The 14,392-nt window shown below is 46.3% G+C and overlaps 1 protein-coding gene across 2 annotated transcripts in view; it reads left to right on the forward strand.

Moving 5' to 3' along the window:
* The first annotated feature begins 3,314 nt into the window (after window positions 1-3,314).
* The window catches only part of LOC130550730 (low-density lipoprotein receptor-related protein 1-like), a 17,320-nt gene continuing 6,242 nt past the window's right edge, over window positions 3,315-14,392 (forward strand). The window contains exons 1-5 of one of the 2 annotated variants that reach the window (XM_057328231.1): window positions 3,315-3,434; window positions 4,474-4,590; window positions 4,667-4,747; window positions 4,927-4,977; window positions 5,687-5,854. In XM_057328231.1, the coding sequence (XP_057184214.1) occupies window positions 3,365-3,434; window positions 4,474-4,590; window positions 4,667-4,747; window positions 4,927-4,977; window positions 5,687-5,854 (487 nt within the window). In that variant the 5' untranslated portion in view covers window positions 3,315-3,364. The remainder of the gene's footprint in view (window positions 3,435-4,473; window positions 4,591-4,666; window positions 4,748-4,926; window positions 4,978-5,686; window positions 5,855-14,392) is intronic. The other variant, XM_057328232.1, reaches the window with a different exon arrangement.

Below are 14,392 nucleotides of genomic sequence, written 5' to 3' on the forward strand. Positions count from 1 at the left end.
ATCCTGAGTGACCCACCCCCGGTCCGGTTGGGACGTCACTCAGGCTAGGGCTTCGGCCACTGGGCGGCTATACGCCCATAGGTGGCGCCTCTTCTCGTCCTGGTGCTCTTCTCGGCGAGAAGACCCGCGGAGTTGCTCGGTCGGGTACGAGCTGTCCTGTCCTCAAGAGAGACGGGGGAGTAACCTTTCCCCCTCCACACTGGGAATGTATGTAGCCGCTACGGCCGCTCATCATGACCCAAGTGCTGGGTAGCCTCTGGGACAGCACGACCTGGTCATTAGGTTCCTAAGGGGCGTGAGAGGGAGACCACCTTACCCGCGCTCCGTACCCTCTTGCGACCTAGGTGGCGAGCCTCAAGAGGCCCCGCCCCCTTCGAGCCTCTAGGGGTTGCCGCTCTTTCTCAGTCTTGATAAAGACGGCTTTCCGCATGGCGCTCACCTCCAAGAGGGTAGGGGATCTACAAGCACCCTCCGTGTCCACAGATTGCCTAGAACTCGGGGCCGGGATTCTCACTTTATCTTGAGACCCCGCCCCGGCTACGTGCCCAAGGTTCCCACCACTCTCCCGAGAGACCAGGTGGTGAACCTGTAGGCGCTCCCCACCGGGGAGGAAGACCCAACCTATCCGTGTTGTGTCCAGTACGCGCACGGCGCCTCTACTTGGACCGGACGCAGAGCCCAGAAGCTCTGAGAAGCTCTTTGTCTGTTTCGGAGGTCAGCAGGAGGGCTGTCTCCAAACAGAGGTTGGCGCACTGGATCGTGGATGCCCTCGTTAGGGCATACCGATCTCTTTCGCCCCTGCCCGTTGGGGGTGAGGCACACCCCTCGTGGCTGGCTCAGGGTGCCTCTCTGCCAGACATCTGCAGAGCTGCGGGTTGGGCTATGCCTAACAACTCTGTGAGGTTCTAATACCTACACGCGGAACCGGTGTCAGCCCGCATCCTGGCAAGGTGTGGGACCGGCAGCCGGTAGGGCGTACGCCTACAGAAGCCCTTCCCCCTCCGGGGGGAGCAGTGGCGATCCCGCCTCACTTCTTTCCCCTCGGGTAAAGAACAGGCATTCCATCCATCACTAAGCACCCTTCCAGGGGACAGGCTGGGCAGAGCAGCCCTGCCCCTTTAGGCCGGGGAACAGTTGAGTTATCTCCCACATAGCTCTAACTGGACCTAGTGCTCCAGACGTGGTAACACCCCCTCCGTGGGCTGTTCCGTCTGATGTATCCTCATGAATGGTTCCCACCTTGGCAACCCATGACCTCCCCAGGTGGACTCCCACCTTGCGGTTAACTCCTGCAGTCCGCACATTCCTCCCATGAGTTCTCCCCTGATGGTGAGACCATGTGGTGTCTCCACTAATTCCTCCCTACGGTAGGTAGTGGCCTCTGCAGCGTTTTCCCCCCAGCGGGAATAATGCTTACCCAGTGGCCCGTACGGTGCCGGGCGGCTTCTCGCCATTTAGAGAATTAGGCCTCCTCCCGTGACGGCCGGCGTTAGGGGGCTTCCCAACTTTTTGTGGAAAGCTCTGGTACCCTGAACAAACTGAGATGATAGAGCTGGATAAAGAAGGACGCGGTCTCTTGACATGTCTTCACCACAAAATTTCAAATGCTATTAGATTATTAATGATAATCTTAAACTATAATTTATTTTATTATTAAGTTTATTTATTTTATTTAGCCTTGTTGTGCAAGTTCTCTGGAGCTTGTGCAGAGGCAGCAGCTTTTGCCAGAGGGGAACTGGAATCCCCTGGTTGGGCCTGGGTTCTCCTGAGGTTTTTTTTCTCGATTAGAGTTTTGGGTTCCTCGCCACCGTTTGCATACTGTTTTGCATCTGCCTGACCGGGGGGCTGCTTTAGAATTTTAAAGTTTTACTTAATTAATATTGCATATAGGAATTTATTATCTGTTATATTTGACCTGTGCTTCTCTCTCCTTTATCCTAAATGTGTGCTCTCACTGAGCGTGTGTGTGTGCGTACTTGTCTGTGTACGTACGTGTGTGTGTGTGTGTGTGTGTGTGTGTGTGTGTGCGTTGCTGTGTTGTCTCTGTTGTGTACGTACGTGTGTGTGTGTTGTGTGTGTGTGCGTGCGCACGTCATCGTGTCGTGTGTGTGTGTGTGTGTCTCTATGTCTATGTGTGTTAGTACGTGTGCATATTGTGTGTGTGGAGTGTTTTGTATGTGGGTATGTCTGTCTTCTGTGTTTTCAACCTTTTCTTGTTTCTGCAGGTACAACTTTAATTATTTTGCTTATAGTCAATATGTCTCATGTACAGCTGCTTTGTAACAATGAAAATTGTAAAAGCGCTATATAAATAAAGTTGAGTTGAGTTAGTTTCCTCTCCACTGGAAGGTCATAATTTCGCGCTTAGCGTGTTCGTCTGACTCGCCCAGGCCAGTCAACGTCGCTCCGCAGAGATTGTGACGCGGCTCAGTGCTGTGGCGTTTTCCATAGGAACCCCATTCTGTCGGTTCGACACAACGTCGAGAGACCGACAGAAAGGGAACGTCTTGGTTACGGATGTAACCTCGGTTCCCTGATGGAGGGAACGAGACGTTGTGTCCCTCATGCCACAACACTGGCCGCCCACCCCAGCGGTCGGGGGAGGATGCTTTAGGCTCCTCAGACCAAAGGTGAATGAATGAGCACGCCGGCTTCCCTCTTATACCCGGACATCCGGGGAGGAGCCCGGCATGCAAATTTCATTCGCCAATTTTCATTGGCCTTTTCTAAATACTCAGAAGATGATAGGTTCTCAAGACAAACCCCATTCTGTCGGTTCGACACAACGTCTCGTTCCCTCCATCAGGGAACCGAGGTTACATCCGTAACCAAGACGTTTTTGGTGTTGATCTGTCACTTTTGAAGTTCGGTTGAAGTCTCATGGGTGTTGTGACGGGGTGTTCTGTCGCCTGCATTCTGGATCTGTCTCAGCCTTCCAGTAGTTTTGTGGAGGGTTTGGACTGGCGAGCCTCCCTCGAGTTCGTTTTTTGGATTTTCCATGAAAGAAAGACTCTGCTAATGGTAGGAAATTGAATGACTCTTCTAATTCCCTCCATCAGGGAACCGAGGTTACATCCATAACCAAGACTTACATCCGTAACCAAGATGTTAATAAACGCTGTAATAAATGCAATATTATTTTTTACTCAAATTTCTGATACTCGATCAATATTTAAATACTGTGGTCGATTATGAACCCAAGGTGACTGCTGTGTCTAAAGTCATAAATGTAAATCTACCACACACACACGGGCGCCCACACGCATGTACGGTATGACCCTTATCATTTGTGTGTCTGAACTCTGTAGATCAACACACGTGTCCCGCAGACCGCTTCAAGTGTCACAATAATCGTTGTATCCCCATGCGCTGGCTGTGTGACGGAGACAATGACTGCGGTAATGATGAGGACGAGTCCAACACCACATGCTCAGGTACACATGCACCTCAACACCTCGCATTCACTGAGCCATGCTGCTTATACAGGTGATGCAGGATCGAGTCTGGCCTGCAGTATCTCACAAAAGAGGGTTACAAATAAACAATACACCAGAATAATAATAAACCACAGCATAATTTCCACAGCATGTTTTGTTAGTACGGTAATCTTTTTATTTTGAAAGATTTTAATTCTATAGCACCTTTTATAATGTGCAGTCAAGAACGTGACAGGAAAAAATGAAAAGTAATGTAATGATATAAAAATGTTTAAAATGCCATCATGTAGTAATAAGTGCAACTGTGGCAAAGTACAGTCTTTTTAAAAGAAAGGAAAATGTCAGTGTTACTCTGTGAAGGGTGTTTTCAAGACCTGTGCTCTGCATGCTGCTGCATTTGGTCTTATTTCGTTTCTACGTGTAACAATATTCCATTGCCAATATTCTGTGTCATGTAGCAAAAATTTAAATAACCACATCTGTATATGATACAGCCTGCATTTCTTAAACATTTTCTCCACATCACACACACGTCCAGCACACTCTGCAGTGGTCAATCCCAGACTGCTTGGCCTTTAGTGAAGTGTCTAGGTGACTACAAGGAGCTCCGATAACTGGAACTTGTAAGTGTCATCTGGTATTGTGTTAATGTCGTCTGAAAAGGCCAGCTGAAATAGTTTATGTGGTTGACTCGAGCTGTGATGTTCAGTCTTCAGTCCTGACCTTCTGCTAAACTCAACTGAAATGAGCTCCAGACAGCCGTATTCATCACACATGAGGCTCTCAGACAGACTGTTGCACTAGATTTGACTTCATGACTAGAATGTATGGTGCCTTTAATTTAGAACTCATCTATTTAAAACACATGGCCAGCTATGATGCTGCGTCTGAAAGATTTTTCTTTTAAATAGCCGATGGGCTTTATAGTTTTTTTGTTGACATAAGTTGATTGATAAAGACTGTAAATCTTAAACGCATATATCTGCTCAAAGTCGTGTCATTTTGTAAATGGTTCAGATCAGATTTTCTGTTTCAGCTCGAACGTGTCCTCCAAACCAGTACTCGTGTGCCAGCGGCCGCTGTATACCAATCGCATGGACATGTGACCTGGATGATGACTGCGGTGACCGCTCGGATGAGCCTGCGTCCTGCGGTAAACCACTCTCCATGCTTATCGATATTCGTTCAACTGGGTTGACTTATTAATGTGCATGTTTTTTTGTTGTCAGCATACCCTACGTGTTTCCCGCTCACTCAGTTCACATGTAATAACGGACGCTGCATCAACATCAACTGGCGCTGTGATAACGGTGAGAAGTCGAAATGTTTGTCTTCTTTTGTGTCTTCCTTTGTCTTTTGTTCACCAGAATGACCAGATTTCCCTCATTTGTGTTTGCTATTCATGTCATGTGTGTTTTGTGTAACGTCATTTCCTCTTCTCTGTGCCATTTGCCCCTCCCTCTTTTGTCACATGGGCTGTGTGTTGCAGAAAAGGATTGTGGGGACGGCTCTGATGAGTTCAATTGTCCGAACCCGACCGGTTAGTGCATAGATCAACATGCACCAGAGCGTTACTTGTGTTATAACTTTACATTTGATTGCACAGGGTTTAGGCCTGTTGTAATAGGCCAGTCTAAAATACCTTTTCTCAAATGTGTTTTATATTTGAGTGAACACATAGCAGTTTCTTTTAAGAATGATTTCAATCAGAGAAATTTTAAAACCTGCTTGAAAACTTTAACTTACACATTCCTAACAGGACATTTAGTGTTGAATATTAACTTGATGTACATTTCCAGTGGTGCATGTGTGATCTATGCAGTTTCTGTGATGTTTATTCATTTTCTATTTATTTGTTTGACTGAATGAGTTAACGGTTTCGCCCATTTTCTTAAATATTGATAAGTGATACAGATCTCTGATCTCTGTTCCGTTTGCATAAATCATATCATATATTGCATTATGCATGTTAAAATCATTTATTATATAATTTAATTTAATTCAAACAGTCAATATGGAAATAAAATGCCACATGCATAATGTCATTTAATACCTAATAAACCTAAACATTCTTAAAACAAGATACATTTATTTATGAAGCAGAATGGCAGAGAATATAGCTTGAATTAAGTTTGTTTTTCAAGTTTTTTCACAATTGTTTTTTGAAAAGTCGACTTTCCTGTAAAGTGTAAGTGATCTTGCTTGATCTTTTTGCATCTGCACATTTTTGACAATGCATGCTCTTCCAGACAATGACTGTGGTGATAACAGCGATGAAGCCGGCTGCAGTCATTCATGCTCCAGCGCGCAGTTTAAATGCAACAGCGGCCGCTGCATTCCCGACTACTGGACATGTGACGGAGACAATGACTGCGGCGATTACAGCGACGAGACTCACGCCAACTGCACTAACCAGGGTGAGTCTTCATGTACTGTGGCCCAGGGGTCCCTGCAGAATTTTATTCCAGGGTACGCACAGAATCCTCTTTAGCTCATAAAGCTCAGCACTTATTTGTTAAAAAATGTCCAGTTACGGATGTTTGATTTTTTTTGGTCTTATAAAATAGAACCTATTTGGATTTTTTAGGTTTATTTTCGGTTTGTTTTGGTTGTTTTATCTATGAAGATCTGGCATCCAAGTTATTTTAGTAGATGGCTGGTGAGAGCGGCTAGCCATGCACACATTTGACTTTACAACACACACACACCATTTATTTTATGTTTTATTCTTGTTCTCTCTTGCCTTTTCAATATGTCATGAGTGTACACAGATTAATTATTCAATTTAAAAATGTAAAAATAAAATGATAAACTAGTGGCCTCTCATGGTACACACAGCCGTACGGCTGCAGGCGCCCCTGATGCGACTGGCCAATCAGGATGCCTTCAGGCACTAACAAAGGATAATTAACAAGGGACAGATGTAGGAAATGAAACACTAATGGAAGCTAAACAAGGAAACGAGAGGGGCGGGGCCAAAGACAAGACCAGAGAGAGCGCATGTTATGTCAGAACCAACAATAACAAGCCTCTCTCCACACAAAACATGAGGCTCTGTCATGATCCTGCCACTATACCAAGAAAGACATGACATGATGAGGCAGAATCATGACAATAGTAATGTAATAATGGCTATTTCTATTTTTCAGACAAGGCCGAAATTACAATCATGAGTCAGAATTAACAGGGATACATGTTGCAGAAATACAACACTGTCCACGCTTCAAAAACACAGCATTTACTGAGACTCGCCAACTGTTACAACAGAAGAAAAGACAGATGATAGCAAAAAAAGGGAACCTGTTTCATTCTGTTTACAAATCTGAATCTTCAACAGGACAGTCACAAGGCTAAATCACAGTAACATCAAATTGTTTCTGCATCTCACATAGACCCATTCAAAGATTTAGCTGTTTAACCCTCTTTAAAATCTGTTTTACATCTTATGGTGATGTTTATTGATTAAACCCATTTCCTTTTCTCTAAGAAAAGGTTCATTTCAGTGGTGTGGTGTCGCTTGGGTGTTTCATGTTGGCCCGAGCTTCTTTTGGACTACAGAGCAGTTCTTTGTAAAGCTTAATGTTGTGTTTGAGCAATCACAAATCAGATAGTACATTATGTACTGTACAACATTTATACATTATGAAGAAATCTCAGTTCATCTTCTCCACTGCAGTTTTTTTCCCTAATATAGACTCATCTAGTGGGAATGAACGCATTTGCCAGCAGCTCTGTTAGCTCACGAGTCAGATATGGCCTGACCTGATGGTAGAGCGGAGAATGGGAAGTGGGGACCTGACAAGAGCTGAGATGATAGAGCTGGATAAAGAAGGACGCGGTCTCTTGACATGTCTTCACCACAAAATGTCAAATGCTATTAGATTATTAATGATAATCTTAAACTATAATTTATTTTATTATTAAGTTTATTTATTTTATTTAGCCTTGTTGTGCAAGTTCTCTGGAGCTTGTGCAGAGGCAGCAGCTTTTGCCAGAGGGGAACTGGAATCCCCTGGTTGGGCCTGGGTTCTCCTGAGGTTTTTTTTCTCGATTAGAGTTTTGGGTTCCTCGCCACCATTTGCATACTGTTTTTGCACTATCTGCCTGACCGGGGGGGCTGCTTTAGAATTTTAAAGTTTTACTTAATTAATATTGCATATAGGAATTTATTATCTGTTATATTTGACCTGTGCTTCTCTCTCCTTTATCCTAAATGTGTGCTCTCACTGAGCGTGTGTGTGTGTGCGTACTTGTCTGTGTACGTACGTGTGTGTGTGTGTGTGTGTGCGTGCGCATCCGTGTGTGTGTGTGTCTCTGTGTCTGTGTGTGTTGGTGCGTGTTGTGTGTGTGGAGTGTTTTGTGTGTGGGTGTGTCTGTCTTCTGTGTTTCAACCTTTTCTTGTTTTTGCAGGTACAACTTTGATTGTTTTGCTTGTAGTCAATGTGTCTCATGTGCAGCTGCTTTGTAACAATGAAAATTGTAAAAGCGCTATATAAATAAAGTTGAGTTGAGAGTTGAGATATGATACACATTCCAGGGTGATGATGAACTTAAAGAGGGATTAATTCAAACAAATCCCACCTCAGACAACCACCACAACAAGAGTTTTTATTCCTAACACTATTGAAGAACTCACAAAAGCTTCTTGAATGTACAGGACAAATGCACATTGTGCCTCCGGTATCGAAATACACTTGCTAAGCTTGTGTCACTACCCGGAACATCTCATTGACATTTATAACAGGTTGAGTTCCTCCAATGTTACAATAGTCATCCTCAGGCTTTCTTGAAGATAGAAAGGAACTGCTTGAGAAATTGTGATTTTGTGCCTTTTTGAGTTGGTAATGTGACGGACCACTTGTAATCCCTACTTCTCTTTAGCATTTGAGGAGATCAGAAATGCTTCTGTATTGCATTTTGGATCATTTTCAAAGATGGTAAGTTCAGCTAGAAGACCAACTAGTCAGTCATAGACAGTGCTTGAAGTGGGAAAAAAAAGGTTCTGGTACTGTCTTGTGCACATTATTACCACATTTTAAATTTATAGAATGAAAAAACTGCCAAACAACTTATTTAATGATGTTAAATACAAATTTGACCAAATGTTAGTCAGTTTCTTACCTGTGATAATATGTCTATGGTCTATTGAATTCTTCTGTTAATTAAATCCATCATATACAGAGTCATATTTTATGCTTTATATGCTATAAACTTATATGTTATGTCTTTAGGCATGTCAAGTCAAACACAAATTACACTATGTGACAAACCACCTACGTTTTCATTTAAAACATTTAAAATTTGCAAAAGTAGTTTGCATCTCTGAAATCTTACCATTTATCATTTTTATTGTAAAACCGTTGGCATTGTTATGTTTCCCTTCTCACATATCACTACACAGTCACAGTCATTAGCGCACGCCTGCAGACTGTCTTCTTCAATATGATTGGCTGAATGTTATGTCTTCTTTAGTCTTATTGGCAGATTTGATGCTTGGCCTCTAAAGTAAAGATGGTGGTTTTAATATAACTCCAAAAATACTGCCACTGAGGGCAAAAAAAAAACTCTTGTGAGTTTAAAAAAAAGTATAATCCAGGAGAGGCAGTCTGCAACCAAGGAAATCCAAAGGTCCAACAAAAGATAATCCACAAAGCAAAAGGGTAAAAATAAGCATACCATAGACAGATGCAAGAACTCTTAGTTAACTCTAGACTAGGTAACAATTGAGAGACTGGCTACACAACATTAAACACCAAGCAACAAAACCGGGGACAAAAGGCTATATAAATACACAGGGCAAACAAGGCACATGTGGAAGCAACTGACAATGATGAGGGGCAAACAGGTGAACACAGTGATCCCTAAAGGGGGAAACCAAAAACAACATCCCCAAATGCTGACAGGACCCCCTCTCCTAGGAACGACTCCTGAAGTTCCTTCCAGAGCGACTGGATCTTAGGGAGTTAAAATCCCGAATGAGGTTGGGATCCAGGACGTCCTTAGCAGGAACCCAGGAGCGCTCCTCCGGACCATAGCCATCCCAGTCCACGAGGTACTGTCTGGACCCTTGCACCCGACGAGAGTCCAGAATATGGTGGACCGTGTAGACTGGCCGGCCTCTGACCATACGAGGCAGGGGAGGGTTTTTTTCTGCCCGAAGAAATGGAGAAAACACAACAGGTTTAAGGAGAGACGCGTGGAATGTGGGATTGATTCTAAGAGACCTAGGTAAGTGTAAGCGGTAGGTAACTGGGTTAACTTTCCTAGCAATCTTGAAAGGTCCAGTGTATCATTGGGCCAGCTTGCGGGATTCGACTCGGAGTGGGAGGTTTTTGGTGGAGAGCCACACTCTTTGTCCCGGGCGTAAGCTGGGACCCGGACGGCGTCTATGGTTAGCTTGCCTCTGATAAATCTGTGACATCCTGAGAAGCTTCTGTCGGGCCCTTGAACACACCTGACGACAGCGCCGGACGAACCGCTGAGCAGAGGGAACCCTGGCGTCGACCTCTTGTTCAGGGAACAGAGTGGGAACGTATCCAAACTGGCACTTGAAAGGGGACCCTCCAGTGGCAGAGCTGCGTAGGGTGTTGTGGGCATACTCAGCCCACATGATGTAGGAAGACCAGGAGGAAGGATTCTTGGCTGTCATGCACCTCAGCATTGTTTCTAGGTCCTGGTTAGTCCTCTCTGTCTGACCGTTGGACTCTGGGTGGAAACCAGATGAGAGACTTACTGAAACCCCTAAAAGTTGGCAGAACGCCCGCCAGAAGCGAGAGGAGAACTGGGGACCTCGATCAGAGACTATATCCTGCCAAACACTCTGAAGACATGGTTACTATTCAGCTCAGCAGTCTCTTTGGCAGTTTGTAACTTGGGTAGGGGGATGGCAGCCTTAGAAAACCTGTCTACAATGACCATAATGGTGGTGTTACCATGGGATGGGGGAAGCCCGGTAATAAAGTCAATAGATAAATGGGACCAAGGCCTCTTGGGGATGGGTAATGGGTGGAGCAAACCGAGCGGTGCCTGATGGGGAACCTTCCCTTGATTGCATGTGGGACAGGCACTGACAAAGCTCTTGACATCTTGCTTAGCGGAAGGCCACCAAACCTCCTTTGGAGAAACTCGAGGGTTCGGTCGATGCCCGGGTGACGGGTCAGGTGAGAAGAATGGCTCCACTAGAGCACTTGAGAACGAGCTGACTTAGGAACAAACAAGCGGTTGACCGGACCCCCTCCTGGGTCTGGCTCTCGAGTTTGGGCCTGTCTGACTACTGCTTCAACCTCCCACCTCATAGGGGCCACAATCTTGGAACTCGGGATAATAGGTGCAACGGGACTATCTTGGTGACCACTGGCGTAGACTCTGGACAGGGCATCGGGCTTGAGGTTCTTGGAACCAGAGCGGTAGGACAGAATGAATTGAAAGTGGTTGAAAAACAGGGACCAGCGTGCTTGTCGGGGGTTGAGGTGTTTGGCTTGCTGAATGTACTCCAGATTCTTGTAGTCTGTGTGAACCTGAAACGGGTGTCTGGCCCCCTCAAGCCAGTGCCTCCATTCCTCCAGTGTTAACTTCACTTCCAGCAATTCTTTATCTCCCACATGATAGTTCCTTTCTGCAGGCAAAAGGAGTTGAGAAAAGAACGCACATGGGTGAAGCCTGTTGTCATCAGCCCTCTGAGACAGTACTGCTCCCACACCCACGTCTGAAGCATCCACTTCTCCAACAAAGGGTTTGTCGAGGACTGGGAGAGTGCGAATGAGTGCCGAGGTGAACCGAAACTTGAGTTCCTTGAAAGCTACCTTGGCCTCGGGACTCCAACAGTTAGCAGCATTCTCTCCCTTAGTGAGGGCAGTTAGGGGGGGCACGACCGAACTGAAGTTGAGGATGAACCTACGATAGAAATTAGCGAAGCCCAGGACCCGCTGAACCTCCTTCACAGATGTGGGCGTGGGCCAATCCTTAACAGCTCTGACCTTCTGGAGATCCATCTGTATGTGGCTTGGTTTGATGATATACCCTAGGAACTGGACTTGGGTGGTGTGAAACTCACTTCTCAGGATTAACGTACAGGTGGTTCTCCAGGAGGCAACTGAGCACCTTGCGGACATGCTTCATGTGCTCGGAAAGAGAACTCGAGAAGATCAGGATGTCATCCAGGTAAACGAACACGAACAAATTGAGCATGTCCCTTAAAATGTCATTAATCAAGGCCTGGAACACAGCAGGGGCGTTGGTCAGTCCGAAAGGCATAACTCTATATTCACAGTGACCGGTAGGGGTGTTGAAGGCAGCCTTCCACTCGTCACCCTGTCTTATGCGCACCAGATGGTAAGCATTGCGCAAGTCGAGTTTGGTGAAGATGGAGGCACCCTGGAGTAACTCGAAAGCAGTCACCATGAGAGGTAGAGGGTATTGATTGTGGACTATGGTCTTGTTGAGTCCCCTGTAATCAATGAAGGAGCACAGGCTTCCGTCCCTCTTTCCCACAAAGAAGAAACCGGCGCCCGCCGGGGATGTGGGCAGCCAGATGATCCCTGTTGCTAGGGACTCTCTAATGTAGGTGTCCGTCGCCTCTCACTCGGGGGGGACAGAGAGAAGATGCAGCCTCGAGGATGACAGGCCCCCGGTAACAGCTCGATGGCACAGTCATAAGACCGGTGAGGGGGTAAGGTAGTGGCTCTCCTTTTACTAAAATCTGCCTTGAGGTGATGGTATATAACTCCAAAAATACAAGAAAAACAAGTCATGAGAGAAAAAAATACTCAGGGGCAAAAAAAAACTCTTGTGAGACAAAAAAAGTAATCCAGCAAAGGCAGTCTGCAACCAAGGAAATACAAAGGTCCAACAAAAGATAATCCACAAAGCAAAAGGGTAAAAATAAGCATACCATAGATGGATGTGTAGCGTTTTTCTCTCTCGCGGCTAATTACTTATGTAACAGTGTAATGCCAATTTGTGGACCAGCGTCTCAGAAGAATAAGTTCGCTACTGAGAAAGATGCAACAATAACAGTGAACGGACTCAAGAGTGTTTGGCTTAACACACAACGTGTATTTGCAGTATGGTAAGAGATTACTCAATGTAGAACCTTGAGAACACAACAAACACACTTCTGGTTGCAGGCTGCGCAGAACGCTTTTCTTCTCCCCAAATCTCAACAGAGTATATTTTTCACATTTGAAAACTGAAAACAAAATAAACACTTCACAAAAAGACAATTTAGTTTCAAATCCTTAATTGCTCAGTCTCTCAAGAAACCCAGTTCGTGAATAGTCCATATGGATGTTTCAATGTCTTTTGTCCACTAATGAGGAAACTTGTCCATATTTTATTTTTAATTTAATTCAATTATTTGTCAAGTATGGTGACCCCTACCCGAAATGTGACTCTGCATTTAACCCATCCAGAGAGTAGTGAACACACGCACAGCAAGTGGTGAACACACGTACACCTGGAGCAGTGGGCAGCTATCACTGCAGCGCCCGGGGAGCAAGTAGGGGTCAGGTGCCTTGCTCAAGGGCACCTCAGTCGTTACCCGCCGGCCCTGAGGATCGAACCGGCAACCTTCTGGTCACGAGTCTGACTCTCTAACCATTAGGGAGAATATGAGAATTAGAAGAGTCATTCAATTTCCTACCATTAGCAGAGTCTTTCTTTCATGGAAAATCCAAAAAACGAACTCGAGGGAGGCTCGCCAGTCCAAACCCTCCACAAAACTACTGGAAGGCTGAGACAGATCCAGAATGCAGGCGACAGAACACCCCGTCACAACACCCATGAGACTTCAACCGAACTTCAAAAGTGACAGATCAACACCAAAAACGTCTTGGTTACGGATGTAACCTCGGTTCCCTGATGGTGGGAACGAGACGTTGTGTCGAACCGACAGAATGGGGTTTGTCTTGAGAACCTATCATCTTCTGAGTATTTAGAAAAGGCCAATGAAAATTGGCGAATGAAATTTGCGGGTATAAGAGGGAAGCCGTGCTCATTCATTCACCTGTTGGTCTGAGGAGCCTAAGCATCCTCCCCCGACCGCTGGGGTGGGCGGCCAGTGTTGTGGCATGAGGGACACAACGTCTCGTTCCCTCCATCAGGGAACCGAGGTTACATCCGTAACCAATACGTTCCCTTTCTGTCGGTCTCTCGACGTTGTGTCGAACCGACAGAATGGAGTTCCTATGGAAAACGCCACAGCACTGAGCCGCGTCACAATCTCTGCGGAGCGACGTTGACTGGCCTGGGCGAGTCAGACGAAGACGCTAACGTGAAATTATGACCCTGCAGTGGAGAGGACGGGGGACCCAGAGCTTTACACAAAGTTGGGAAGCCCCTATCGCCGGCCGTCACGGGCGGAGGCCTAGTTCTCTAAATGGCGAGAAGCCGCCCGGCACCGTACGGGCCACTGGGTAAGCATTATTCCCCCCTGGGGGAAAACGCTGAAGTGGCCACTACCTACCGTAGGGAGGAATTAGTGGAGACACCACATGGTCTCACCATCAGGGGAGAACTCATGGGAGGAATGTGCAGACTGCAGGAGTTAACCGCAAGGTTGGAGTCCACCTGGGGAGGTCATGGGTTGCCAAGGTGGGAACCATTCATGAGGATACATCAGACGGAACAGCCCACGGAGGGGGGGTTACCACGTCTGGAGCACTAGGTCCGGTTAGAGCTATGTAGAATAACTCAACTGTTCCCCGGCCTAAGGGGGCAGGGCTGCTCTGCCCAGCCTGTCCCCTGGAAGGGTGCTTAGTGATGGATGGAATGCCTATTCTTTACCCGAGGGGAAAGAAGTGAGGCGGGATCGCCACTGCTCCCCCCGGAGGGGGAAGGGCTTCCGCAGGCGTACGCCCTACCGGCTGCCGGTCCCACACCTTGCCAGGATGCGGGCTGACACCGGTTCCGCGCGTAGGTATTAGAACCTCACGGAGTTGTTGGGCATAGCCCAACCC

Source organism: Triplophysa rosa, unplaced genomic scaffold, assembly GCF_024868665.1.
Source record: "Triplophysa rosa unplaced genomic scaffold, Trosa_1v2 scaffold412, whole genome shotgun sequence".
NCBI classification, from domain to species: Eukaryota; Metazoa; Chordata; class Actinopteri; order Cypriniformes; family Nemacheilidae; genus Triplophysa; species Triplophysa rosa.